This window comes from Astatotilapia calliptera, chromosome 2, assembly GCF_900246225.1.
Source record: "Astatotilapia calliptera chromosome 2, fAstCal1.2, whole genome shotgun sequence".
NCBI classification, from domain to species: domain Eukaryota; kingdom Metazoa; phylum Chordata; class Actinopteri; order Cichliformes; family Cichlidae; genus Astatotilapia; species Astatotilapia calliptera.
The window spans coordinates 25,195,669-25,220,670 of record NC_039303.1 but is presented as its reverse complement, the minus strand read 5'-3'; the positions used below and the strand labels follow the sequence as shown (position 1 = coordinate 25,220,670).

The following is a 25,002-nucleotide window of genomic DNA, read 5'->3' as shown; positions in this document are numbered from 1 at the left end:
GTACAAGCAAGAAAAAAAAAAAACCCTCAGCAATTATACTTTAACATCAAGCTCTTAAAGCAACAGAGCCGCTCACACACACTGTAAAGGCTGGTGAGACAGTGGTGTGCTCACAGATAAGGAAAATCTAGCCTTTAATCCAGCCTAGCACCCCAAATAATCCCACTAAGAAAACCTGCAAATCTGCTAAAGTTAATGGAAATCCTTAAAATAAAAAAAGACTTGCATTCGCATTCATTCACTGTCAATGCAGCCTCTAGATCTGTACAAACCTGACTCTTTATTGGCAAAGCTTAAATTAGTTTTTCTCAGAGCCAGGGAAATGAACTATGATACAGAGGAGCATAAGGCGACAGAGAAAGACCTGCAGCATGAGCAGCAGGTAATGGAGGCTAGATTTCACTGGTGACAAACACCACACTGAAAGCTGATTACTCAGACTGTATTAAAGCGGAGGAAGTTACAGCATTAATGTGACTGCACTCTACTTAATTAAACACCACCCTGTATGATAGGCAAGAAAATAAAAGCATCAGTTTTAAGCCAATAAATGTGTGGCACTCATCCCCATGCTTATGGTGTTGCTATTTATAATCTTCTATATTATTGCAGCTGCTGCATTAGTTCTATAGGAACTCGTGTTGCTCTTAATGAGAGCTCAAATACAGGGAATTTTTGGTTAACACGCTACGCAATTACGAGCGTACACGGGTTTCTTCAATGCGTCTAGCACACTAATTTCCCAGCGGTAATTAAAGGCCACGCTGTGAACGCTGTATCCCGGTTAACACCGCCGCAGACAGCCAGGTTTCCACTCGCGACAACACGGGACACGAAAACCGGACAAAACTCTCGGCTCTGACAAAGTAGTTAGCACAGCTACAGAGCAGCAGGGGCTCGGGGAAGATGGCCAGAAGCATGAGCCTGCACAGTTTGGAGCACCAGCTTAACCCATACAAACCTCCTCTGTGGGGAAAAAGCTGGTTTGAAGAAGTTACACAAACACACAAAGATGCATTAGCTTACCTCTTGTGTCTCTCTGTGCTCGCCGGACATCACGAGTGTACCGGATTAAAAATAATTAAAAAATTTGATAAGTGGGTTGGCAAGCAGGCAACTTTTCAGACTTCCTTGAAGCAAACGTCAGGAAGCCGCCGTGGATCCCCCTGGTGAGCAGCAAACTCATTCCCTCAAATTCTTTTTAGCAGGACTCTGCTGAGACGTCAGAAGTCACATGGGCGGAGGCTTCATTTCACTCAGAGGCCGAGTTGCACTCATCAGCTGCTACTACTAAAGCCATTCATCATAGCCGCCCTGAAACAGCTTTTCTCAATCACTCCGTCGGTTTTAACTAAAGGAACATAAATAAATAAATAAATAAGACTATGCCTCAGGGATAAACATGAACTAATCCAGGACACCGCCCCTGAAGAATAACTTTTTACACACGCTGTTTACTGTACTTACTATAGTAAGTACAGTAAATAATAATGGCTTAGCTATAGCTAAGCCATTATTATTTAATAGTAATAGGTAACTTAATTTGACATGACTTATCCTAGATGGAGAGAGAAACAGATATATACGTCTACAATAAACAACACAGTTAAAATGAAAGTTTCACTGGTGCCTGCATGGTAAGAGCCTTATACTATGAAATAGCGCAAGAGTCTGTAAAATAAAAAAGAAAAGTGAAGTTAGTTTTTAAAAAAAGAAAGAAGAAGAAGCAGTATTTGCTTCTACTGCAAGTGCTACTATGTTTGGCTTTATAATTTCCCTAATTTCCTTCGGGATTAATAAAGTATTCTGATTCTGGTTTATATTTTCTTTGAAAATGCTTTTGTGAAACATTTTTGAGGGAAGCTCCTTGGTAGGAAAACGGATAAGTGGATAAACGTCTCACCAAAAAACAAAACAAAACAAAAAAAGTTAAGAAAGTGCGCAGATACGGTCAGCTGCAATCAACACTCTTTATTATCATGCGCATGTCATCAATCGCAGTCCCTGGAACAGAAGTGGAGCTCTCGCTCTTTTGTACCTTTGTACATTCCAAAGAAAGGGGAGGAAGTCACAAAACGATCATACACATCGCTCGCTGTGAAACCTAACGGAACTTCCACTACAATGGGTATGCTGTTTCGTGCCCTTGGCGCTATCAGCACCTGCAAATGGAGTTGTTTTCTTTTGCTTAACGTAACAGTTAAGAAAAACAACAACAACAAAAAAAAACCGTAATTCTTTCTGTTCGCAAACAAAAACAGGTGTTAAAAAAGGATTCTTTTGAACAATTGAGGAGGGTAATATTTATTATTAACATTCATATGACAGACACTATATCAGTTCTAGCCAGATTTATGCAATAATTAATGTGTATCTTCTTTTTTCAGCTGCTTCCTCTAGGGGTCGCTACAACTTTCGTCTCATCCTATCGCCAGCATCCTCCTCTGCCACACCAACCCTCTGCATGTTCTCCTTCACTACATCCATGAATCTCCTCTGTGGTCTTTTCCTCCTGCCTGACAGCTCCATCTTCAATATCCTTTGTCCACTATATCTACTATCACTCCTCTGCATGTATCCAAACCATATCAGCCTCGTCTCTTTAACTTTGTCCCCAAACTGTTTATCCAGTGCTGTTTTTTCCAATTATGGATTTTTAAATGGTACAAAACTCCACTAACACTAACCACATCGACCATTACTGAAAGGTCATTACTAATGATCATAAATGCAAAGCATAGGCCGTTAATAAGATCCGTAGCAGGAGTAAATAGCAAACAGGAGAAATATATAGAGTCAAGAGGGGTATATACAAAAATAAGAGAAAGGCACACTTTAGAGAACAAGTTCCAAAGTGCTTGGAAGCAGTGTAAAGAAAATACATGGTCTGAATAGACAGTGTGTGAGTCACCTGAGTGATGAGGATTACTCAAACCATGGTGAGGTGAGTGGGCAGGTGTGGGGTGTGGGTGTTTGTTGAGTGTTTAACAGTCCGAATGGCCCAGGAGAAGAAGCTGTTTGTGAGTCTGGAGGTGTAGGACCTGACTGACCGGAGATCTTGACCTGGCCTCCAGGGTTGGCAGAGGACAGTCAATGGTTTTTTGGGCGATGTTATTTACATTTGCACATCCTTCCTGCTCTCAGCTGTGGCCCCTGCGTACCCAACACCCAGGCAGTAGGAGAGCATGCTCCACTGTGGAGCAGTAGAAGGCCAGCGGAGGACAAGGTGAGCTCTTTTGTTTTAAGGACCTTCAGCTTTAGGTTATTTTCTGAGCACCAGTGTGACAAGTTTCTCTACCTCTGCCCTGTACGCCTCCATCAGAGATGAACCCAGTATGTCATCAGCATATTTGACGACTATGTTGGTTGGGTGGGTTGAGATCAGTGTAGAGGGCATACAATAGGGGGATCTGGTGCAGAGTGACAGCGAGTGGGGGGAGAGGTGGGGGCAAAGTCGGACTGATTGGGGGCGGTTAGTGAGGAAATCTTTGATCCAGAAGCAGGTGGCAGGGAGGATCTGAAGGTGTTCCAGTTAAGTGGTGAGGATGTCTGCTGCGTCTCCCTTTTAATGATCCACTCATGTAGATTTTGCTGAGGATATTCATTTTCCTGCAGGGGGGGTGAATGCATAACCTTTATGCTTTTACGAACCATTTTCCATTTCTGTTTATAAATTGTGCTATATAAGGTTTGTATATATTTTTTTATTACTGTCACTGCATTAGCACTACAACCCTTGAGATGACAGTGCTGTGCTGCAGATGGCCAGCAGATGGCGACAAACTCCAACAAAATGTAAAGGTCCCCTCGGGGTGCTGCCCCTGCTCTATCATCATACACATACTGGTTGAACAAGTGAAGAAATAATGAATCATCAGTTACGGCCTTTAATCGACGCGTAGATTGTTTGTTCCGTATGCTTTACTAGCTGACTCTATTTTTCCAAGCGATATTTAGAATAGATAACACTCTAATCGAATTTTTAAGTTGTTACTATTAACGTTGCAGAGCTCGGTGGCCTGATTTTTTGTGGCTTTAACGTTTAGCAAGCTAAGCAAGCTCAGTCAAACTTCTACACTTTTTGTGAAAGATGGCTGACAACGGAGCGCACCCGACTGAAGAGGACCCGGCCGCCGCTTTCCTGGCTCAACAGGAGAATGAGATAGCGGGGATAGAAAACGATGGCGACGCATTTGGGATCCTAGAAGGAGCCGGTGTTCAGCAGCCGCAGACCGACAACTATGGCAAGCTTGTCCCTGAGCTAACGTCAGCTAACGAGCAAACAAAGCTAACTAGAGCTAGCTAATACTAATACAGGAACTTGCATCGGTAACTTGCTTAGTAGTTAGCCAACAAAGGCCCCACCGCCATATGTTAACAACACCGCTGTCTGATATAAGTGGTTAACACTCTTATTGCTTCCTATTTAGATTCAAACTAACAGTACGTTAGCCTTGTAGCTTAGCTAGCTGCGACAACGTAGGTTTTGTTTAACGCTATCCCACATAACATTAGCTATGTGACACTAGCACCTTAAAACTAAGCAAGCGAACAAGTGCTACTGGCCTTCTAACCGACAAAGCAGCCCAGACAATATTAAGCAGGTAACCAAACAGGTGTTGCTGCATTTCTGAAGTCTTATCCGTTTCGAGACCAAAAGTTACACCACGGTAGTAGTAGCAGCGAGCATAAGTCGCTCCAGATAGCAAGGAAGTATAAGCGGATAAACTCCAAGAAGTTCATCTAAACTTATATCTGTATTTTTTTGTTTTGTTTTTAAAAAAAAAAAATGCTAGACGGGTTTGAAGAGCCTGCCACGTTGAATGGAGACCTGTTTCAGGTGAGCTTCATTCTTGTCTGTCTCTTTATATAACCTATGTGTGGTTGAGTTTTATTCCGAACACCGTAATCATGTGATGAAGGAGTGGGTTTGCTGTGGCGTTCACGCATAAATGAACCGAATAGCTGCTTCTAATGGTGTACATGTTTTGCGTACCCCAACAGGAGTCCAATGGCCCAACAGACAGCTACGCAGCCATCGCCCAGGTGGATATTCAAAGGCAAGAACCTGAAAGTTTACGCAAATGGAGGGAGGAGCAGAAGGCACGCCTTGAAGCATTAGGTTGGTAACAATGTTTCCCTGCCGCTGTCAGTGATTGTGTGTAATGCACTTAGTGCTGTGTAGCTCTTATGATTCTTCTTATTTTCCTTACAAGGTCCCTGGTTCATTTCACACGTATTTACTAACACTTCACTGTACTGCTATTTGCCCTTCTGTTAGAGGCTAAACTGGCTTTCAACACACTGGTGATAAAGTTTAAACTAATCAGAAAAGATCTGTGTCACACATAGAAACAGAAGAAATTAAATGTAATACAACTGTGTGACGTTTCTGCTTTCTTGCGTCCTAATAAGACTCGGCATCCAAGGCAGCGGAGGAAGAATGGAGAGTGAAAGCGAAGAAGGAGCTTGAAGACTGGCACGTACACCAAAGTGAGCAGATGGAGAAGAATAAGACCAACAACAGGTTAGGATCTGACCCCCCCACCCCACCGCTAATGTGCAGAGAAGTAATCGATGATGGTGATGTTGTAATCACTCTACTACCTTTGTTTTGAATTTTATATTGGTAGTTAGAGGTAGTTGTTCTTGGTAAAACAAACATTGTGGTTCAGTTAGCAAACATGCCTCGCTCTAAACTATAAGTTCAGTGGAGGTTCAGTGGAGGTCCTTATAGGTTCTTCCGAGGTGTGGGAAACTGTGCCTTTCTCTACAAGATTACATCCTAGACCTGTGTATGTTTTACAGCTGACTGATAAATTGACACGGTTGTGGTATATGTGTTGAATTTACTGCACCAAGGTGATCACAACAGATTACAACACTATAATACTTAGTACTTCATTTAGCCTGGTTCCCCTCAGTGTCATAAACTGTGCAGTCTCTCTTTTCTTGACCAAGCTAACCAGTTATTCTCTCACACTTCCCAACAGACTCTATCCAAGTCTGGCACGGTACCGCTCTGCATCTGTAGCTCTTTTCTTTTTTTCTTCTATTTTTTTATAAAGGACTGAGAGGCAATACTCTGATGAGATATTAGTCTACAGCTGTGTGTCCAGTTCAAGTGCCCAGAAAGCAAAACAGGAAACTAGCTAGCTGAAAAGAATGCAGACAGCAGAAAGAAAATGCTGCAGTCGCCCCCTCCCCATGCTAGAGCAAAGACCATCCTAGATTGTTTATGACACTAGTGCGAGATGTTTAGTCACTGTTTCCACCTCATTAGAAATGTTTCTCAGTTGCTTACAATAACCCAGACTCTAACACTTTTCTGCTTGTTGACTGACACTGAAACTGTTCTCCTCTCCTTCTTTTTTCCTGCTTTCTTGGCCTTGCTCTGCACGCTAGGATTGCTGATAAGGCTTTCTACAAACAGCCCAACTCTGATGTTATAGGCTTTGTGTACGTTTAGAATTCTTCTGCCTTCTAATATTGTATGATCTGCCCCCTGAATGACCTCTTTTGCCCACGATGCATGACCCAACACTGGAATTGTGTTTTGTTTTGTTTTTTCTTTTTTGTCAAAGGCTTCATTTGGCATTATTTGTGTTCTTTTTGACTGATTTGTGCCCTGGATGTTTTTATATACCAAAAATAAATATTAAATATGTCAACAATGAAGTGTATGTTGGGTATAAAGTATAGACTGTATGAAAGATGGATGTAGCTACTAGAGCAGGGCGATATGGCCAAAAATATTTATCACGATATATATTTGAAAATTTGCGATAACGATATAACTGACGATATAATTGATGCGAGACAAACTACAACTCCACAAAATTACTAGCGCAAAAAGACAACCTTCCATTTATTTTCACTTAAACAAGAAGCTGGTTTTTATGTACATTAAAGCTTTATAAAAATGTAACAGTGCAAATGCAAATTCCTTGCTGAAAGTTTAACCAAAAGGCATTTCCAGTAGAAATGGGCTGACATATCCTGAGCATAACCATGTATAATATCCACTGAAGTTAAAAAGAGGTGCTTTGCAACATTAAACTGCAGTGTGCAGTACGTATTTTTCGGACCATAAGGTGCACGGGATTATAAGGCACATTAAGCGAAACAAAGCAGTCAGATAAATCAAACTTTATTAAACTCATTCTTCTTGCTTCCTCCACTTCTGTACCATTGATTCATTAATGTTGAATTCTCTGGCAGCTGCTCTATTCCCATGTTGTTGCAGTATATTAATGACTAACCTCGTATTGTGGATGGATTATCTCAGTTGTTCTCCTGACTGAAGTTTGGTCCGTTTACAGTATCCTGCCATGCGATTGCATTTGTCTCTAACCATCTGGAACCTTCACGTTAACTTTTATAAGTGGAAAAGTGTTAGTGTTCGTCCTCCAGCTTCACTGTTTATGTTATGCTAACATAGCTGTGTCGCTAGCGATCACGTAGCACATCATTATATACCAGCTAGCCCAACTTCAGTAACCCTACAAACGTCACTGCTGTTTAGTTTCCTGTCTTCATTTATGTTGGAAGTGATAGCAGAGCTGTACGTTTGATTTTTTTCAGAAATCTCTCAGTCAGAACATGCAATATCATGCTTAGGTAACTAGCGAAACTAGCGAGCTAACTTCCGCTAGCTTCCTGCTAACTTCTAACTCCGTTAAATGTAATAACTTTTGTTTTCATGGATGCCTGGAAGTTAAACTTTATAGTTACACCTGGTAAAGCAGCAATGCTGATCGTTTTATTAAAGATGAAAGAATTTAGACAGTTTTTAACTCTAAGTGACGCTGCAGTGTTGTTTGACCTGAAGTATACGGAGTTTAGGACCCAGATTACTCCCAGATTTAAGAGCATCTTAGTCCGACAAATATGACAATAACAACGGCCGCTTGCATGTTCTGCAAAAAAATGTGCTTTGTTGTGTATCTGACGAACAAACACCAAACCAGTTCCACATCACTGAAGTTGCACCATTTTTACAAACCAATTCTGGTTCATCTGTTTCACTCAACAATCGGCCATGTGCGTATGAAAACAAAGGCACTGCGCATGCGCGTTTTACTCCCATTCTATCGCGATATTTCATTTTCCTATCATTGCCTAACATTATACCGGTATTACCGTGAACGGTATAATATGGCCCAGCCCTAGTAGCTACCCTTAAGTCCAATTATGCTTTTCCATGATTTGATATTGACAAATTGTTAGCCAATGAGCTGCTTCAATCTGACCCTTAGAATAATCAGGGGTTTTTTTTAGTTTGTTTATTTTTTTGTTTTTTAAATGGACCAAAAACTTCTGAGCCCATAAAGTCCTCGTGAAAAATTCTACTGATGTCAAAGAGTGAGGCAGCCGAGGATCTTTTTCAGCCACGTCTATTTACTTTCAAGTCCTTTATTAGTCTGGGATGTCGCCCCCTGCTGGCCATTAAAACAAAAGCAGGATTCGGGTTTTAGATCTGGAAGCTACATCTATCTTCTACACCATCTGCGGCATAAAGACATGCATGAGGTATTTTTTGCTTTTACTATCTCGTGAGCACGTGCTCTTGGTGTGATTGAACTTTGTGGTTGGGAACCGTGTTTGGCTCAGGCTGCGTTTGCTTTCGTGAAATCCCTCTGATAACCTCCAGCTCACCGACACCTTTCTGTGCTTCCCTTCACATCCACAGAGCATCTGAGGAGGCTTTCCTGGCAGAGACGGACAGCAACAGCCCCGGGTCTGAATGGGAGAGAGTAGCTCGTCTCTGTGACTTCAATCCAAAAACCAACAAGCAGGCGAAGGATGTTTCCCGAATGCGCTCTGTGCTGATCTCTCTCAAACAGACACCTCTAGTTCGCTAGAGCATGTCGCTGGGGGGAGCTAGAAACATTGCCTTTTAATCTCACTTTGCATCAGAAGGATTTGTATGCCCTTTTGTGTACGAAAAACACCCTGGTATGTTTATAACCTTTAAACACTTCCTGCCTTTAACGATGCCTGTTAGAGTCAAATAATATACTTAAACCTGTGAGAGGAGGGATTACTGTTACAACATCCTTTAGTTGGTCAGCTTCATCACTGCTATATTAAGAAAATATTGTTACTGTAAATTCAGTAATTTCCCTTTCTCCTTTAACTTATAAATTGTTACTAGGTCAACTTTATTGCATGACTTCCTGATATTTTGGATGCACATTTTTAGTTGAATTTATAAATTAGCATTACGGTCAAACACTTAGCGATTAAGCACTGTTACAGATTAGATTGTAACCAGTTTTGCCTCATCAACTATAAACCATTAACCGAAGCACATTAATGTTCACTGTATTATATTATATCCCTAATTACTGTTTTTAAGTTAGCATATTTTTCACTATAACATACCCAAGCTCGTGGCCTTTTTTGATCAACCTCTTTCTACAATTTGAGCACTTAGCTGGATGAATTTCTCTTCAATTTGGCAAGATTTCAGCTAAATTAAGAAACATTGAACTACAACCAAAGATTTCATTGAAATTTTCAGAGTTCACACATTTTACGGCTTGTTTCTTATTTTGCTATATTATACCATTTTCTGTTACGCCAACAAATTTTAATTTTTTTTTTTAAAGAAATGATGCACGGGGTCATTTACAACAGCGATGTCTTCACACTGTTTCACATGCTGCCTATTTGGATTTAAGGAATAGTGAAAAAGTGAATGTTAAAAGGGAACTGGAAAATAAAAACAGTGTAGTATGATCACTTCAAACGATTTGTCTTCAATTCTTAGCTGTGATAATTGCTTACTTATGCCCTTGTATTTTGACATACAAGCAACTTTGATAGGTGGTTCAAACAGAGCATCAGAATGGAGAAGAAAGGTGATTTAAGTGACTTTGAATGTGGCATGGTTGTTAGTGCTGGAGTGGCTGCTCTGGGTATTTCAGAAACTGCTGATCTACTGAGATTTCCCCACACAAACAACTCTGAGGTTTACAGAGAATGACCAGAGTAGTTCAAGCTGATTGGAAGGCAACAGTAACCTGAATAACTGTTTGGTACAACCAAGGTATGCAGAAGAGCATCTCTGAATGCAGATCAGAAGACCACATCTGCTCTAGTCTCTGAGGAATGTTTCCAGCACCATATGTGCGACAAATAATTAAGGTAGCTCTAAAGTCAGTGCTAATATTATGACCACGTTTGGGTTATTTACAGATATTTTAAATCTTTTAAGCATAATTTTTTATACATATCATGCTTAACTTGGCTAGCACAATTCTCTGAGAGGTGACTTTATAAAGTGTATAATTTACACTATTACACTACACATAACACCTGAAGGTCTTCTTAGGAGGATTTTATTCTGTTGAGTGTTTTAAGGTGGACTTGGGCCTAACTCAAGTCATTAACAACGAATTTCCACACTGAGTTTGTCAATATAACCTTATAGGTTAGCACACCAGGAAACTCAAACACAAGATATGGTGCTTTATCTTAAATATGACACCAGGTTCAAATGTGACATTTTATTAGAATATAATAATAACAGTATGGGGGATACATTTGAAGCCGAGCTCACCAAATGAGCAAGAAAACAATTTACATTTATCAGCAATTTGCTTCAACACAATTTTAGTAGTGTTAAAGAAGTCCAGCCTGCTTACTGGTAACAAGCCGATTCAACTTTGCTGTTCCACACTGTCAGCAAGAAGCGAAAATAATCATTTTTTGTGAGTGATTCACAGTTTTTAAACAGCAATAAATAATGCTGACATTTACATATGTGTCTGAAGAATGTTAAAGACCCAATACATTATTCAGTTCATTTAAAGAAGTCCAGAGTCTGCTGCGATTCCACACACTGAATGGACAATGGCAGAGATGTGGGATCGATCCATTTCACTGCTTGGGTTTCAGAGCCGTGGCAAAAACACCAACAATAATGGCAACTACAGTGAAGCCTTGAGCAAAGATGCGTCCCCTCATCAAGAGCTGGGACTGTCTGGTTTTCCCTTGATGGAAGGCACGGAGACCATAAATCAGCGCTCCCGCTGTTCCCAAACAACCTGGAAAATAAAGAAATTATAGCTTATAAACCCAGTTTATTAGGACAGTTAACTGGATCCACAGACAAGGAAAAGCTCATGGCTGAATAGTGTAACTAATATCAAGTAGAATGGGGTGATGGAGATATAAAAGCTGCACTTTCCTTTGGCACAGACACTTTTTAGTTATCAGGGTGGCTGCAGTCAACGGTAAAATAAAAGGAGACTGTTCATTTCTAATGACAGCATTATTGCTACAGATGTCAACAACAGATGACCTCAGCGTAAACAGCTTCTAAATTAGAATCTTAAACGCTTCAGGGAACACAAAACAAGAATCAGCAATAATCATCATAGGCATCAACGGACTATATGTATGATTTTGGGAGTAACAATGAAAGAAAACAGCACAGGCTATTTTAATAAAGCACTCGTGAAGCAACAGTAAGTAGTATATCAGATACAGAATTGCGTAAATAACTGTTGACAGATGAACAAGAATGTGAGATACAGTCCAATTATATCCCAAACATGTTTGTCCGGTTTTACATTATCCACTTAAAACGGCTTTTAATACGCTTTGATGTATTGAAGGTTTTATTGTGCAGACCACGAGTTACAAAATATATGAAGAATGACCACAATGACCTCCGAGGGTTGAGAGGACGCTGCCGCACAGCTGGAGGAGCAGCTCCGGGAATATTTCCGGTACCGAAAGCAGATCGTTGGGAAATATGTCATCGGTTACGTCGATCTAGCCACACACCTCTGCTGTGTTATCAGCGGATGTCGTGCCCACCACTCACCCAAGCCTTTATGTTTTATATTTAAGCGCTAACATAGTTGTGTGAAGTAGAGGACATAGCAGACCGCAGTTGTGACTTTACGGTGCAGCGCTTTTCTCCGCTTGTGTAACTCACCTATCGGGACGAATGGGTTCTCCTTGGTTTTCCTCGCAAACTTTTCCTTGAAAGTCTCATCTTTGACTTTAGGCAAAGGGTTGAAGCCTTCGATGTTTGGAGCCTGGGATAAATCAAACGGCACAGCTCTCTGCGGAGCTGCTCCGGGTGTTTGCTCTGCAACTCCGGGTGTTGCTGCTGCCGCCATGCTTACCTTGGGTATGACAACCAGGAAATCCCAAGAACTACATTTCCGGTTAAAATTTTCCACGGCTTCACAATAAAGGTCCAAATATTTTAAATTTAAAAAAAAAAAAAAGTCTACCTTGATTAGAGAGGAATGCCTTGGACAAATTCATCAATCTTTCACTTCAGAAATATAAAACAGAAATATAAATTAGACTAAACACTGACCACGGCCTCTTAGTGCAGATATTCAAGTATTTTAGTATACAAGTATTTAAAAGCATACCCAGCTGCAGCAATATTATGATCCAATATCTGATTGTGCGCAGTAAGTGCTTTTTCTTTAGATATAATTGCGCTTTTTCTTTTTACTTTAGAGTACACTTTATTGCAGCTTCTCAATGCACAACTTTCAACTCAAAGCTAAACTCTCCCCCCACCTATTTGCAGGTGTGTTAAATGTGCAGTTTTTTAACTTTAACAGAAATTAAAAAGTCAGATTTGTTTTAGAATAAAGTTCAGCGGATGTTAAATTCAATTTAGGTCATTTACTGTCCAGTGATGTAACTGGATACTTACCACAAACAATCAAGATTGAGGTTCTATATACACAGCAGGATGGTTCCATTTTGATAATTAAAATGTCATGACTTGTAATTACTTGAAATTGAATCCCATATTTAAAAAAAAAAAAAAAAAGTGGCCTAATAAATATTTGTAGCAACTGCTGGACGTTCTAATTTTCCTGAATGTGAGGTTTCACTTTCCAGTGGCACATTCCTTATGTGCTGTACAATGCATCAATGAAACAGCTACACATTAAATCTAAACGAATCTTCAGGTGCCACATTTTATTTTAAATCACAAATTGTTTGCTATAGGGAGGAAAGCTACGCGGTATATTGGGATTTTCACATAGCTCTCAATTTTTCACAAAATAAACCCCACTCTTACCACTGAGTGGCAGTATTGTACAACCTTCACTGATTCTCAAACATGAAATCACTTTTCCCCCTCAGTGAAGCACTTAGAATGAAATACTTTAATGTCTGCCTAAGAAATCATGCAGTCAGGAAGCTTGAGCCCAAAGAGGAATAAAAAAATCAAAATCTAGTGGATAAAAAAAACAAAAAAAACAAAACTTAACTGAAGACTCAGGAGTCATATGCATCAACAAAGATAAACAAAAAAGCTTCAGCACAAATATTTTTCAATCTTTTTATTGAATATTAAGGTAAATATTTCACATTAATACAGGCTACATAAAGTAGAGCCACTATACGACATGAAATTTACTCTCATTTTAACCCTTTTTAGTATGTAAACAATTATACATGTATTTACCACTCTAAAAGGTTCTGATTTCGCTCTTCAGGTAATCATCATCTAGTTCTGGGCCAAGTTTAAATAGCTACTTCATGTTGAGCCCCCCCCCACCCCACCCCGCAGCCCAAGAACGGTGTACGCGGGTTTAAAGTCAAAAATCGCTAAACTACGCAGAGAATGGATCCTGTTGAACAGGTGATCGCGCGCGTGTGTGTGTTTGCATCATTGGGACACTGATAACAGCTCTGGCCCAATTTCCTCTTTCCTCGTTAGATAGGCACATCAAAGAATGGCGTCAAAGAGAACTTCCAATTCTTCAACCTTTACTCTGCATTTCAGGTCTCTACTAAAGTTTAAAAGTTTACGCGTTAATTTTTTCGTCGTCTTATTCGGTCGTGTCGGTCAGTTGGTATTACATGTTTGCACTGTGGGTCATGCTGTGTGTGTTTGATTGCTGTAGGATGCCGTCTAATTGACATGGTTCAGGTGCACATTGCCCACATGAGGTGCCCAGGTACCGGTCCACACCTGAAGGAGAGAGGAGAAAGGTCAGGGGGGTTATTAGTCAAATGCTGCTCCTTATAAAACGGCATAAATCTGCACAAGTGTCGCAAGTCTGATTTTAATAAAGGCCAACTTTACCTGCTGTTGTGGGTCAGAGTTATCTGCATTGTTTGGGACCACTTTAATGATGGGGCTCCATGCAGGGTCACCAGCGTGACCAGCGTGCAAACCATTGTACATCGGCCCCCCTGGGCCTTCTGCCATGGTAGGATGAGGGGGCAGCATGGTTCCTCCATACATAGACATTGGCATCCCCTGGACAAAATGGACACAGATAGCCGTTAAAACACAAGTACACAGACAAATGGGCATTGAAAGTCCGTCAGAGCTGTTACTCTGAGTTACCTTTGGGAAATCCATGTAACTGTTGGGCAAATGCTGCGGCTGGTGGTAGTTGTTAGCAGGGTTTGCGATGCCCGTGTCGTCCTGCTCCATGGGCTGGTGCTGAGAGAAGGCCGATTGCTCCGCGTGCATCTGCGGGTGCATCATGTGGCTGTTCATCAAGGGCTGGGACCAACCAGACATGGCCTCTGTACCAAAACAACACAAGGCGGTTTTATCGCTGGACGCCAAAGTTACTGAGAACCCATTTCTGTATATGGCTGTGTTCAACTCTCACACGGGCCCAATTTGCTCTTACCTGAACCACTGCCAACCCCGAATGACCAAATGCCTCCCTGTCCAACTGATGCCGTGTAGCTGGTTGTGAGCAGAGGTGGGTTTACAGACCCCGTCTGTCTGATCCTGGCCAACCGCTCTGTGCCGATGGGTGGGGGAACCTTCCGGTCCTGTTGCGAGGAGCTGCCTGGCTTAGGCTGAGGAGGTGAAGCAACCGCTGAGGTGGAAAGGGCAGAGGAGGACACCGTGGAGGGAGGTGGGACAGGAGATTCACCTGGTGGGAAAAGACAAAGCCTAGGTTAGAGCACTTCCAAATAATTTTTAAGAGACGAATTTGTTTTTGTTTTTAAACAAGCATGGAAAAATGCTATTAAACTCTCTAATATTAAATTAATGTTAAAGGGATTATAAAAGGGGTCAGGGGTACATTTAAGGCCTAAAATGTAAAAGAATTAAAGAGAAGCGGTCTGTGAGCCTGGTACCTGATGTGGATGCACTCCATGGGTGGGGGGAAAAGTGCTGTCTGCTGAATGAGGGTGTGCCAGCTGTATGACCAGGTAGAAAAACAGCACCGCCAGAGATCCCGGTGGCAAAGTTAGGCAACGCTAAGGACACAGACAATAGAAGGAGACTGTCAGCTTTACAGTACTAAATATAAATAAGACCTTACATGTCAACATAGATTCACCACATCCGGTTGCATGTGTACTGTAATCACCACCTTCTTTATTTCTCCTGAAATTATTCTGATAATTATTTTGATTATTAAACCCAAAGAACTGGAATTAAACAAAAATGCAGCCATACCGATGGGGCTGTTGACCATCCTCTGGGTGGTGGAACGGTAGCCAGGGGCTTTTGAGCTGTCTGGAGGAGGTGGGGGCATCATATTCTCCATCTGGCCCATGCTCATGTACGCTTGCTGAGCCGAGAAAGACTGCTCTGGGGGTGATCGAGTAGGCAAATGGCATGCACCCCACACTGGATTGTTTCCCACCTGCTAAGGCAAGCACAACTGATTACTATCACAATCCAGCTGAATGGTGCCCTTACCAAAGTAAATGCACGGTCAAGTAAAGTTGTAGTTGTGAAGATTTATTTACGCCTACCTGGTTGCTGTTATCAAAGATGCTGCTGAAACTGAAGAGACCTGTATGACCGAGGTTGGCGTGCATCTGCTGAGGCTTGCCTGCACTGGCGACATGCTGCATTTGAGAACCGTTCATCATTCCAAGATTACCAGAGACCTGAAGGGAGCCTGGGATCTGGGCTTGAGCTTGGGTCTGAGCTTGTGGAGGCAAACTTGTTGCCTGGGAAGTTGGGTTTTGGGTTTGTTTTGGGACTTCTTGGTGAGTGCTGAAGGGTACAAATACAGACTGTTGTTGCTGCTGTGTTTGCTGCTGCTGCTCAGAAAGGGAATAATAAGGCCCTGGTGGCTGCATACGATGGGAGACTCTGGGCGCAGGTGCTGAGAAGTGGGGTACTGTGTTGTTGGGGTGCACGACGTTGTGCGAGAAAACAGCAGCAGGTGCTGTGGGTAGGTGAGAACTGGGCTGTGGGTTGAGGTGAGGCTGTGGAACATCTGTGGATGGTACAGAGGAGGGAGGGGGAGGTAACTGCTGGCGGGGTTCTGGCTTTGGAGCTAAGGACATGGCAGGGGCCGCGAAACTCACAGAGTTGCCGCTCTCGCTGACAGCAGCGGGCTGGCTCTCTACGGGCAGAGACGACTTGTCTTTTCCAGCAGGGGGAGCAGCACTGGGCTCTGTTTTAACTGGCTGGATGGGGGGCTGTGAAATGGGTCCCACTGGCTGCTGAGGAGCATTTGCCGTAGTTGTAGTGGAACTGTGATGTGCGGGAGAGCCGGTGCCTCGTACTGTACTACTGCCACTGGAAGGCAACGAAACAGAAACGGGTGTGACACCGGCAGGCTTGGGGTCTGGGGCAAAGAGCTGTTTTCTGACAGAGGAAGGCGTAGCGACACTCTGTTGGGGATTATATGGAGTAGGGTTAGGCGTAAGAGGTGTAGCTATAGCAGCGGATGTGTTGGGAGCACTGGTGGTGGCGGTATTGGTGGTCGTGACTGGGACTCCTGAGCTTGCGGTGCTGCTGTGTTCACTGTGATTCGAGTTGGGTCTGGCCTGTGGTCCTGTGTTACTGGATCCTCCGCTGTGTTTGGGGGAGCTGTTAGCACTGCCGGGACTCACAGGGCGCACGGGGAAAGGTCCCCAGGTGCTAGCAGCAGGAGAGAAGGTGCCACCAAACTGCGCCATGGGTAGACGAGGGTGCCTGATCTGGTGCATGGTCTGAGCAGCCAGGAGCGCCAGCTGAGGGTGGGTGTATGCCAGGGACAGGGACACTGGGAAAGGCTGCCTGACGTTTGACGACAGCCCTTTCCCGATCTTTCCCCCAGCCTGAGAAGAGGATGAAGACGAGGATGAGGGAGGCTGGAACGAGACGCCTGTTGACGTGGGCAATGAGCTTAGAGCCTTTGGCCCAGTGGTTGAACCACTGGTGGCCCCCGTGGTACTGGGGAAAGGAAGCTGAGGTCGTTTTCGAGCCCGGTGCTCTGATGTGAATCCGGGGAATCAGATCCTCAAGCTCTTTGGCCGGGTCCTGGATCAGAGCATTGATCAGCTGGACTGCATGCCTTGTAGACTCCGTGCCTCCTCTGAAACCAAACACCAGAATATGCTTATTCAAAAATATGTCCTTAAAAAAAAAAAAAAAAAATCTGGCAAAAAAAAAAAAAAAAAAGGGTTTTAAAAATATGTCATTTATTATTTTGCCAAATAACTGCCCACCAACTGTAGCTCTAGGTTCTGCACCTCATACAAAACACCAAACCCAGAAAAGCTCAATACACAACATTAAGCTGCAAAACTACACCAAAGAGGAAGTAAAGTTTCTAGATGTGCTTATTTTCCCTCTACACACTGAATATAGTATAGCTCGCCGCAATTTCGCAAGTCATTTTAATCACTCATTTTCATTTCAGCCTTAAGCATCCATGATGTGAATAAAGAGCAGTAAACCTATTAAAGAGGCTGACCCATACTTTCAAAATAGCATGGATGTTCATATGTAGCAATAGAGGCAAAGCTGTTTTGCAGGCTATGTAGAGGTATACAGGCAAGCTTTGCATACGTTCAATCCCAAAATATGCTTCTTGCCTTTATTCTGAAAAAACGCAATGTCTTGCAAAGACTCCTTATATGATATCTCACTCTTCCACCTCCGCTTTGTGAACTGGGAGTATCTTGAGGAAAATACTAGCAAAAGAAAATCTGCATATTTCGCACATTAAATGTCAGATCTGTATTTTGTCATGCCCCCCCCCCAAAAAAAATAAAAAATAAAAAAATAAAAAGGCTTCATATACCAGTCCATCTGATATAATTTAGCTGTAATGGCTTTGTAGTCCAGCAGAGGGTGCTGCTTTTACCTTATAGTGATCATCCTCTCTCCATTCTTGTCCTTCTGCTTGTCCACGTCAATGTGAGCTCCTGTCACATCCTGGATGGCTGTTATGTTGCAGCCTCCTCGACCCATGATCCGAGACACAACGGACGCTGGTACAGAAAGCTTCTTTGATCTTCAAAAGAACACGTGAAATGATGATATTAATGTTTGTACTATAGCGGTCTCTTAATTCAATCAAAAAACATGCAATCATTGGCTTTGTGTGCAAGCAATGCCTTGCCTTAAGATGTATACATAATAATATAATAAAAGAAAAAAGTAAAATTTGACAATGGGGAGAACAAAAAAGTTAGTATTGCTATTGATAATTTGCACACGTCGAGTCAAACTCATAAACTGACCTTCTGACGACTTCCTTCCAACCTTCTTCTCTTTTCTGGCCTCTCTTTGGACTCGTGAGGCTGAGCTTACTGTTGGGTGAGGTGACAGGAAGAGCCATGGTCTTGAACGGGGAGGGCAGGGAGTTGGTGGTGGACTCGCTTGCATCTGCAGCTCTGGAACCAGACAGACTGTTTGCTTACAGACATGATAGGACGCAACAAAGTAGTAGTTGTTATGTCTAAAGATCCAAAGTTACACACAAAAGTACATGTCAAACAACAAACGTGCCCGCTCGATCAGAGACTCACTTTTGCGTTGGTTTTGAGATGGAGACTGTGAATTTGTTTTCCACTTTGCCGTCACTCTGCGTCTGGGAACTGTGTCTCTTCTCTGGGCCGGACAGGAGGGCCTGGACTGCTCCTGAGGAGGGGGCAGAGGAAGAAGAGGACGACGAGGAAGAGGAGGAGGAGGTGCCGGAGGAGGTGAGGTCAGGGAGGTAGTTGAGCTCCTGACTCTTGCTCCCACTGCTGCTGCTCTCACTGGCACAGTCGGTGCTATCCAAGGGGTCAGAATCACTGTTGCCGCCTGCCACTCCCCCACCCCCACCCCGTGGCTCGCCGTGGATCTTGTTCTTGTCAGCTTTGTGCTGTGCTAGTGCAACCTGTTAAGAAATGCATACATTTGGTCATTTCCCCCTCTTCAATCTTTAGGATAAGCTGGAGATGAAAACAGGGCAGATTAAAAAGAGTAGTGCTCACCTGCGGATCTTGCAATATGATGGGTTCATTGGGCACCGAATCCTTGGTCTTGTTCTTTTTGTTCTTCCGATTGGTGCTTGGGGTAGTGGCCACACTCGCTCGCTTCTTACTAAAAGCTGTAGTGAAAGTGGTGGAGGTGGCAGATATACCAATGGTGGTGGTGGTAGTTGCACTCGGAGGTTCAATTGGAACCTCTGCTTCTGAGGAAGGCGAAGGGTAAAATTCAGGCATTAGGAAGAATCGGGCCACAAGATTCTAGTTAAAATGTATCCAAGTCATGAAAATACTTTTGAGTTAAAAGTTTCAATGAAACAATACCTTCAGCGGAATCCTCCTTCTGCTCCTGCATCTCAAATGTCTCCTCCTTGGTTTTCTGCCCCTCCTCTTCCTCCTGTTTCCTCTTCTGCTCCTCCTTCTTCTTCTTGCGTTTCTCCTTCCTCTTCTCACGCTTGGCAGCCAGAGCCTGCTTCTTGCTCTCCTCTCGAGACTGCAAGAGTCATAAAATCTCTTTTTATCTATGCCTTTTATTCAAAATGCTTTTACCTCCTAAAACACTATCACATGTGACTGAAATTACCTTCTCCAAGTCTAACTCCTTGAGGAGAATGGTAGCGTTCTTGTTGGCCTCGGCAGCCTGCTGGTCTTTAGCTTTGACAATGGTCTCCATGCACTGGTGACACTTCTTCAGCAGCTCCTGCAGGGTCACATTTGGAGTTTTAGCTCTGCATATTCCTCTAAAGGTTCTGTAGGTGACTACTGACTGAAATGCAAACAATACCTACCTTGTCAGCAATGGTGGCGATATATCTCATGCACTCAATATCTGACGGGAACTGGTTGACCTCCTTCACAAGATACTGCACCACCTTCACGTGACCCTGAAATTTTAAGTAAAGAATTAGTAACTGCAGTCGTCCTAAAGTGCAGCAGAACAAAGCAACGTTCTTAGGTCTTCTTCAACTGCGCACCTTACGAAAAGCAGCCATGAGCGGGGTGATCTTTCGGTTGTCAGCAGCATCTACATCAGCACTGGCGTGCACCAGGAGCTGGACCACGTCAAAATGACCACCATTCGCTGCCAGCCAGAGGGGAGTGTTCCCTTTCTTGTTTCGTACGTCAATATGCGCACCTCTGAAATAAGACAGAATTGTTGCCTTCATCAGTTAATGAAAGCCACCTTGCTAATGAGGTTAGAAGACAGAACACAATTTATGGCAAGCATCTGGTTTTTAAAAGCAAAAACAAGAAAGAAAAAAAAAAAAACAGAAAGAGCGTGGCTTAAAACATCTGCTTCACTAAGAAATAAACTTGCATTCAACCCAATTCCCTTAAATGATGAATCACAGTGAGATTTAACTCAAAACAGTCCTCACCTGTTGATGAGCAGCTCACAGAACTTGTAGTGGCCCTTGTCGGCAGCAATGGTGAGAGCAGTATCTCTGGATGAAGGAACAGGGGGAGCGTTGACATCGGCGCCTTTGTCCAGCAGCACTCGGCCCACCTCTGCATAACCTCCTGATGCTGCCTCCATCAGCGGGGTAAGACCAGTCTGTTTAAACCGATCAGTTATTAAGAAGGCCAAGAGGGTAACCCGAAAGGATAAAAATAGTGTTTGTATCGTCCAATAATTCATACATGACACGGAGTCAGTGGGAGAAGTTAGGGGGCTTAAGGTTGTATAATAAACAGGTTGTGTAGTCAGCACACACCATTATGTCAAGCTCTGTAAAAGGATGGATATAAGTATAATAAGTAAATCCTAGCTCAACCATGGTGAAGATAATTGGTGGGTCAACCAGTCCCAAAAAATTACTTCCCACCTTCTTTTGTAATTATTTTTTACTATTTTACAAACATCATAGGATAAGGAAAAGAAGAATTTAAGGATTTAACAAAAGAAACGTGTACTGGTGCCGGGACTGAGTCTGCTATGATGAAACTCAGGTCCTGAAATGGGACCAAAAACTCATCCCAAATAGTTTAATCAGTCTATTCTTATTGGATTGTTTAATCCATTTTACATACAAAGAAAAATGTCACTTCATTGCTCAGATTTTAAACAAACAGGAACATAAATGGTGAAATGCTTGTGATGGTTGATTTTTGTTCCATCTACTCCTAGTTCCTCAACTCTGCCTTTAGATCATCTGTAATTGAAGTAAAATATATATAGATGATTTCTTTTGTTGTCTCATTTCCATTCTTAAACCATGTTCATTTTGCTAAAGAAGGCAATGAAGGAAGCACTAAATAACTTCTCTTATTATTAAGCTAATTCAACCAGCTCTTATTAAGGTGTCCCTGCAGATACTTCACAGTGCACTCGACTCAGAAACCTCCCTGAGATATTTGACTTTCTGAATGTGGCAGCAGAGTCCTGCTATATGTGATCACGAGTCTTCACCTTAGCACGATGCTCTACGTTGGCCTTGCGATCTAGCAGCAGACTGACGACCTCAGCCCGCCCCTGAAAGCAGGCTAGGGTCAGAGCTGTGTTTCTGTTGGTCTCAATCTGGGCATTGATGTCTGAACCCATATCCAGCAACAGCTTCACTGCTGGCACGTGACCGTTCATAGCTGCCAGCATCAAAGGAGAGATTCCCAGCTTACTGCCAGTCCTGAAAAGAGTGAAATAGAGTCTTTAGAAAAGAAGCGTAAAACAGAGAAAATGCTACATGTATGGTATCAGTTGTTGCTCACCTGGAGTTAATCTCGGCACCAGCATTGAGGAGTATTTTGATGATGTTGACATAACCCCCAGAGGCAGCCAGGCTGAGAGGCGTGTAGTCTGAGACATTGCGGTGTTCCTTATTGGCTCCCCGCAGCAGCAGCAACTCAACAACCTTACCAACATGGATGATAATGGTGTTAGCGGCAGGAGTATAGGAATGTCATGACTGTGAGAGTAAACTGAAACAGTTTTATACCTCCTGGCGTCCCCCAGAGCAGGCCAGGGAGAGGGGTGTGTCTTTGGTTCTCTCTGATTGAGCCTCAATATCACCCCCTTTGTCCAGGAGTACCTCAACCACGCCTACATGGCCAGCAGTGGCGGCCAGGATCAGCGGCGTAAAGCCTGTAGAGAACAGAAATAATGAGTCCTTTGTTAAATGAAACTATTTTGAATTAAAATTAAACTCTAACCCTCCAGACTGCCATACTATCAGAAGACTAATCATCTTTCTAAGATACCTTTTTTATCCCGGTGCTCAATGTTGGCTCCCCGTGAAATCAGGACAGACACAAGCTCCTCGTGTCCTCCTGCACACGCCAGCGTCAGGGCCGTATCATGATTACTCTCCGTCTGTGAAGAAAACACTCTCTCTTAACAGGGCATATTACTTTTTACATAAATGTATTAACTTGGATTATCACAATATGTATACTGTCATGTCAAACTGGCTTACATGTGCGTCTATGTCAACAGAGGGGTAAAGGGGTAGGACTGAAGGGGGAGAAGCGATGTTTGCGGGCGTCTGTGTGGGCGGCTGGGAAAGGGGTGTGGGTGAAGATGTAGTGTTCAGCATGGGCACGCGGCTGCTCACAGCTGCAAGAAAGAAACAAAAACAAATGTAAGCACCACCTCCAAAAAAAAGGAAAAACAAAACTTTGTAGAGCACAGTCTCGCATCTCACACCCAACAGTTAAACTTCTGAGTACTTGCCTGCCATGATGTCGTCCAGTGTGTCTGTGAGCGTCTGTGCAGGTGTAGCTACCAAGAGCCCATCTGGAGCCTGTTGAGGTATCATTCCTGGGCTTAACCCAGCCAGCTGCTGACCCTGCTGCTGCCCCAACATCTGCTGCCCTACTAGTACCCTCTGCAGCTCTGGACTGGTACTTCCTGGGTAGTCTGCAGGGTTGTAGTCTGGCAGAGGTTGGATAGGAACGAAGGCTGCCTGAAGAGGGGGAGGAGGCGGCTGGGGCTGGGTCTGTGGCGAAGGGGGAAGAGGCGGCTGCTGTCGTGACTGCGACCCATCCCTGTGACCCATGATTGTGTCCACCTGAGGAAGCTTGGGGTAATCATCCTCTTCTCCATCTGGTTCTTCCTCTGAGCCCTCTTCATCATCATCTTCCTCTTCCTGAAAGAATACAGAGAGCATATTAAGTCTCTCGGATCTGTTAGGACAGTGCTAGGGAACAAACATTATTCAAACAAAGAAAACAAATACAAAAAAATTCACCTCTTCGACGTCATCCTCCGGCTCTTCCTGTTCCCCATCTTTGCTTGTCTCCTCGTCCTTGTCAGAGCCACTGTGTACTTGTGCACCCGGTGTGGTGAGAAGAGGCACTGGAACAGACGATGCACATCCAGGCCCCGGGCCCGGACCCTGGCTCTGTCCAGCCTCCTGCTGCTCTAAGCCCTTTGCCTCCATGTACTCTTTGGTGAACTGTTGCTGTGTTTTCAGCTGCAGCTGACGCTCCACCTTCTGCAGCTCCTTCAAGATTTTCTTTTTCTTCTGAACCTAAGGAAGAGTCACATCCTTGTTTGACTAACTTGTGATATGTTGCTATGCATACGGGGGGGGAGCACTGAAGGGTCAATTAGCTTACAAGTTAAAGGCTACCTAACTTAAGATCAAAATGAGACCAGATCTTAAGTGGATGATGGATTATACCTGCTCCTCTCGGCTCTTCTTCAGCTCCTCAATCTTGTCTTTGGTGAGCGGCTCCCCCTGAATGAGTTCTAGCGACTCTAGCTGGGCTTTCTCAATAGCGCTAATTCTCTGGCCCAGTTCATTCAGCTTTCCCTCCGTCTCCTCCACAATGCACTCTAGGGGCTGGCACAAGTGGAAGGGTGGCAGAGGCTCTGCTTCAGGTCCCCGGCCAACAGAGCTGGGGACACCGGGCTGAAGGGCTGCTTGTCTCTGTTTGGACACGCCTGAATTTGAACAAAACACATCAAAGATGTTGAGATTTAAAAATGGCAAAATAAATATATCTACAGCTCAGTGAAGTGTGCACTTTGTAAGTAGAACCTTTTAAGTATACCGAGCGGGTACCTAGGACAGTTTACCTTTACTAGAGACGGGAGGGGGCGTAGCGATGTTTGATGGGGTTCTGTCTGGCTCCTGAGGGGGCACTACCATGGCGAGAGCTTGGAATGGGACACGAGGAACCTGTTATGACAGAGGATATGTTGTGTTAAAGCAATGGAAAAAAGAAAGAAAATAGCCATGCTTGCAAAAATGTTAGTTACAAAAGAAAATAAAATAAAAAAAAGGGGGGGGGGGTTATCATGTTGCTGCATATACCTGAGAGGCATCTTGCGATGGGGGAGTGAGTTGGGAGAGGTCCGGGGCTGGGACAGACAGGATGTTGTTGGGGTAATCCAACAGGTAGGAAACCACATTGGTGTGGCCACCCTTAGCAGCTTCTATCAACATGGTTGAGCCATCCTACAAAGAAAAAACATGGCATGTTTTTCTCTATCAGCATTATCATTAAACACATGCAAATGAGCATAATCGTTATTAAAGCAGCTGGTGTTAATCCAGACTGGGTGCATTACTTTGAGTCTGTGAGTAGGATCCGCCCCATGCGCCAGCAGCAGCTCCACCACAGCCAAATGTCCTCCAGCACAGGCCAGAGAAACCACCGTGTGATCATTATTGGCAGTGGCTCTGTTCACATTAGCACCTAACACAGACAAAGACAAATGTATATATTATAAGAGTAATGATAATGCATATCTACAGCCAGATATTCAATAATGTGGTTCATCATTAACCTGGACACAATAACAATTGCTGGTCTTCCACTTTAAGCGTAATGGTGGAAAAAACAATTTTCAGGTGAAATTTTAAACTTCTCATACCTTCA

The 25,002-nt window shown here is 43.3% G+C and overlaps 4 protein-coding genes across 7 annotated transcripts in view; 1 reads left to right on the top strand and 3 right to left on the bottom strand.

Annotated features, from left to right (window-relative positions):
* pdlim7 (PDZ and LIM domain 7) overlaps positions 1 to 1,284 on the bottom strand; it is a 32,166-nt gene extending 30,882 nt beyond the window's left edge. Inside the window, exon 1 of one of the 2 annotated variants that reach the window (XM_026190014.1) lies at positions 1,027 to 1,284. In XM_026190014.1, coding sequence (XP_026045799.1) covers positions 1,027 to 1,056 — 30 coding nt within the window. In that variant the 5' untranslated portion in view covers positions 1,057 to 1,284. The remainder of the gene's footprint in view (positions 1 to 1,026) is intronic. The other variant, XM_026189988.1, reaches the window with a different exon arrangement.
* Positions 1,285 to 3,811: 2,527 nt separating this feature from the next.
* Positions 3,812 to 9,754, top strand: cltb (clathrin, light chain B). Of its 3 annotated transcripts, none has more exons than XM_026190028.1 (6): positions 3,812 to 4,244; positions 4,797 to 4,840; positions 5,005 to 5,122; positions 5,416 to 5,527; positions 6,406 to 6,459; positions 8,693 to 9,754. In XM_026190028.1, the coding sequence occupies exons 1-6, from the start codon at positions 4,091 to 4,093 to the stop codon at positions 8,862 to 8,864; spliced, it is 654 nt and encodes a 217-aa protein (XP_026045813.1). In that variant the 5' UTR covers positions 3,812 to 4,090; the 3' UTR covers positions 8,865 to 9,754. The 3 variants fall into 3 exon arrangements, with proteins under 3 accessions (XP_026045813.1, XP_026045822.1, XP_026045831.1); XM_026190037.1 differs by lacking the exon at positions 6,406 to 6,459 and adding an exon at positions 5,994 to 6,014; XM_026190046.1 differs by lacking the exon at positions 6,406 to 6,459 and having other exon boundaries at positions 3,813 to 4,244.
* A 745-nt stretch (positions 9,755 to 10,499) lies between these two features.
* Positions 10,500 to 12,183, bottom strand: higd2a (HIG1 hypoxia inducible domain family, member 2A). The gene is made up of 2 exons (XM_026190057.1): positions 11,954 to 12,183; positions 10,500 to 11,054 (listed from the first exon to the last, which is right to left on the bottom strand). Exons 1-2 carry the CDS (start codon positions 12,138 to 12,140, stop codon positions 10,888 to 10,890), a joined length of 354 nt encoding a protein of 117 aa, XP_026045842.1. The 5' UTR covers positions 12,141 to 12,183; the 3' UTR covers positions 10,500 to 10,887.
* Positions 12,184 to 13,322: 1,139 nt separating this feature from the next.
* The window catches only part of ankhd1 (ankyrin repeat and KH domain containing 1), a 33,926-nt gene continuing 22,246 nt past the window's right edge, over positions 13,323 to 25,002 (bottom strand). The window contains 28 exon segments of the mRNA XM_026189976.1: positions 13,323 to 13,972; positions 14,087 to 14,263; positions 14,354 to 14,538; positions 14,649 to 14,900; positions 15,109 to 15,231; positions 15,434 to 15,623; positions 15,736 to 17,161; positions 17,163 to 17,294; positions 18,069 to 18,218; positions 18,448 to 18,600; positions 18,736 to 19,088; positions 19,186 to 19,385; positions 19,504 to 19,672; positions 19,763 to 19,879; positions 19,968 to 20,063; positions 20,154 to 20,316; positions 20,559 to 20,734; positions 21,590 to 21,803; positions 21,886 to 22,028; positions 22,113 to 22,258; positions 22,375 to 22,486; positions 22,590 to 22,729; positions 22,847 to 23,261; positions 23,364 to 23,645; positions 23,799 to 24,061; positions 24,197 to 24,299; positions 24,435 to 24,578; positions 24,692 to 24,819. Coding sequence (XP_026045761.1) covers positions 13,913 to 13,972; positions 14,087 to 14,263; positions 14,354 to 14,538; positions 14,649 to 14,900; positions 15,109 to 15,231; positions 15,434 to 15,623; positions 15,736 to 17,161; positions 17,163 to 17,294; positions 18,069 to 18,218; positions 18,448 to 18,600; positions 18,736 to 19,088; positions 19,186 to 19,385; positions 19,504 to 19,672; positions 19,763 to 19,879; positions 19,968 to 20,063; positions 20,154 to 20,316; positions 20,559 to 20,734; positions 21,590 to 21,803; positions 21,886 to 22,028; positions 22,113 to 22,258; positions 22,375 to 22,486; positions 22,590 to 22,729; positions 22,847 to 23,261; positions 23,364 to 23,645; positions 23,799 to 24,061; positions 24,197 to 24,299; positions 24,435 to 24,578; positions 24,692 to 24,819 — 6,212 coding nt within the window. The 3' untranslated portion in view covers positions 13,323 to 13,912.

What these genes read in the sequence shown, in the direction of transcription:
- higd2a (XM_026190057.1), bottom strand. Translation starts at nt 12,140, where the DNA reads ATGGCGGCAGCAGCAACACCCGGAGTTGCAGAGCAAACACCCGGAGCA. An exon ending in GAACCCATTCGTCCCGATAG is followed by an intron (nt 11,055 to 11,953) that starts GTGAGTTACACA and finishes TTTATTTTCCAG; the next exon opens with GTTGTTTGGGAACAGCGGGA.
- cltb (XM_026190028.1), top strand. Translation starts at nt 4,091, where the DNA reads ATGGCTGACAACGGAGCGCACCCGACTGAAGAGGACCCGGCCGCCGCT. An exon ending in GCCGCAGACCGACAACTATG is followed by an intron (nt 4,245 to 4,796) that starts GCAAGCTTGTCC and finishes AAAAAATGCTAG; the next exon opens with ACGGGTTTGAAGAGCCTGCC. An exon ending in AAGAATAAGACCAACAACAG is followed by an intron (nt 5,528 to 6,405) that starts GTTAGGATCTGA and finishes TCTGCACGCTAG; the next exon opens with GATTGCTGATAAGGCTTTCT.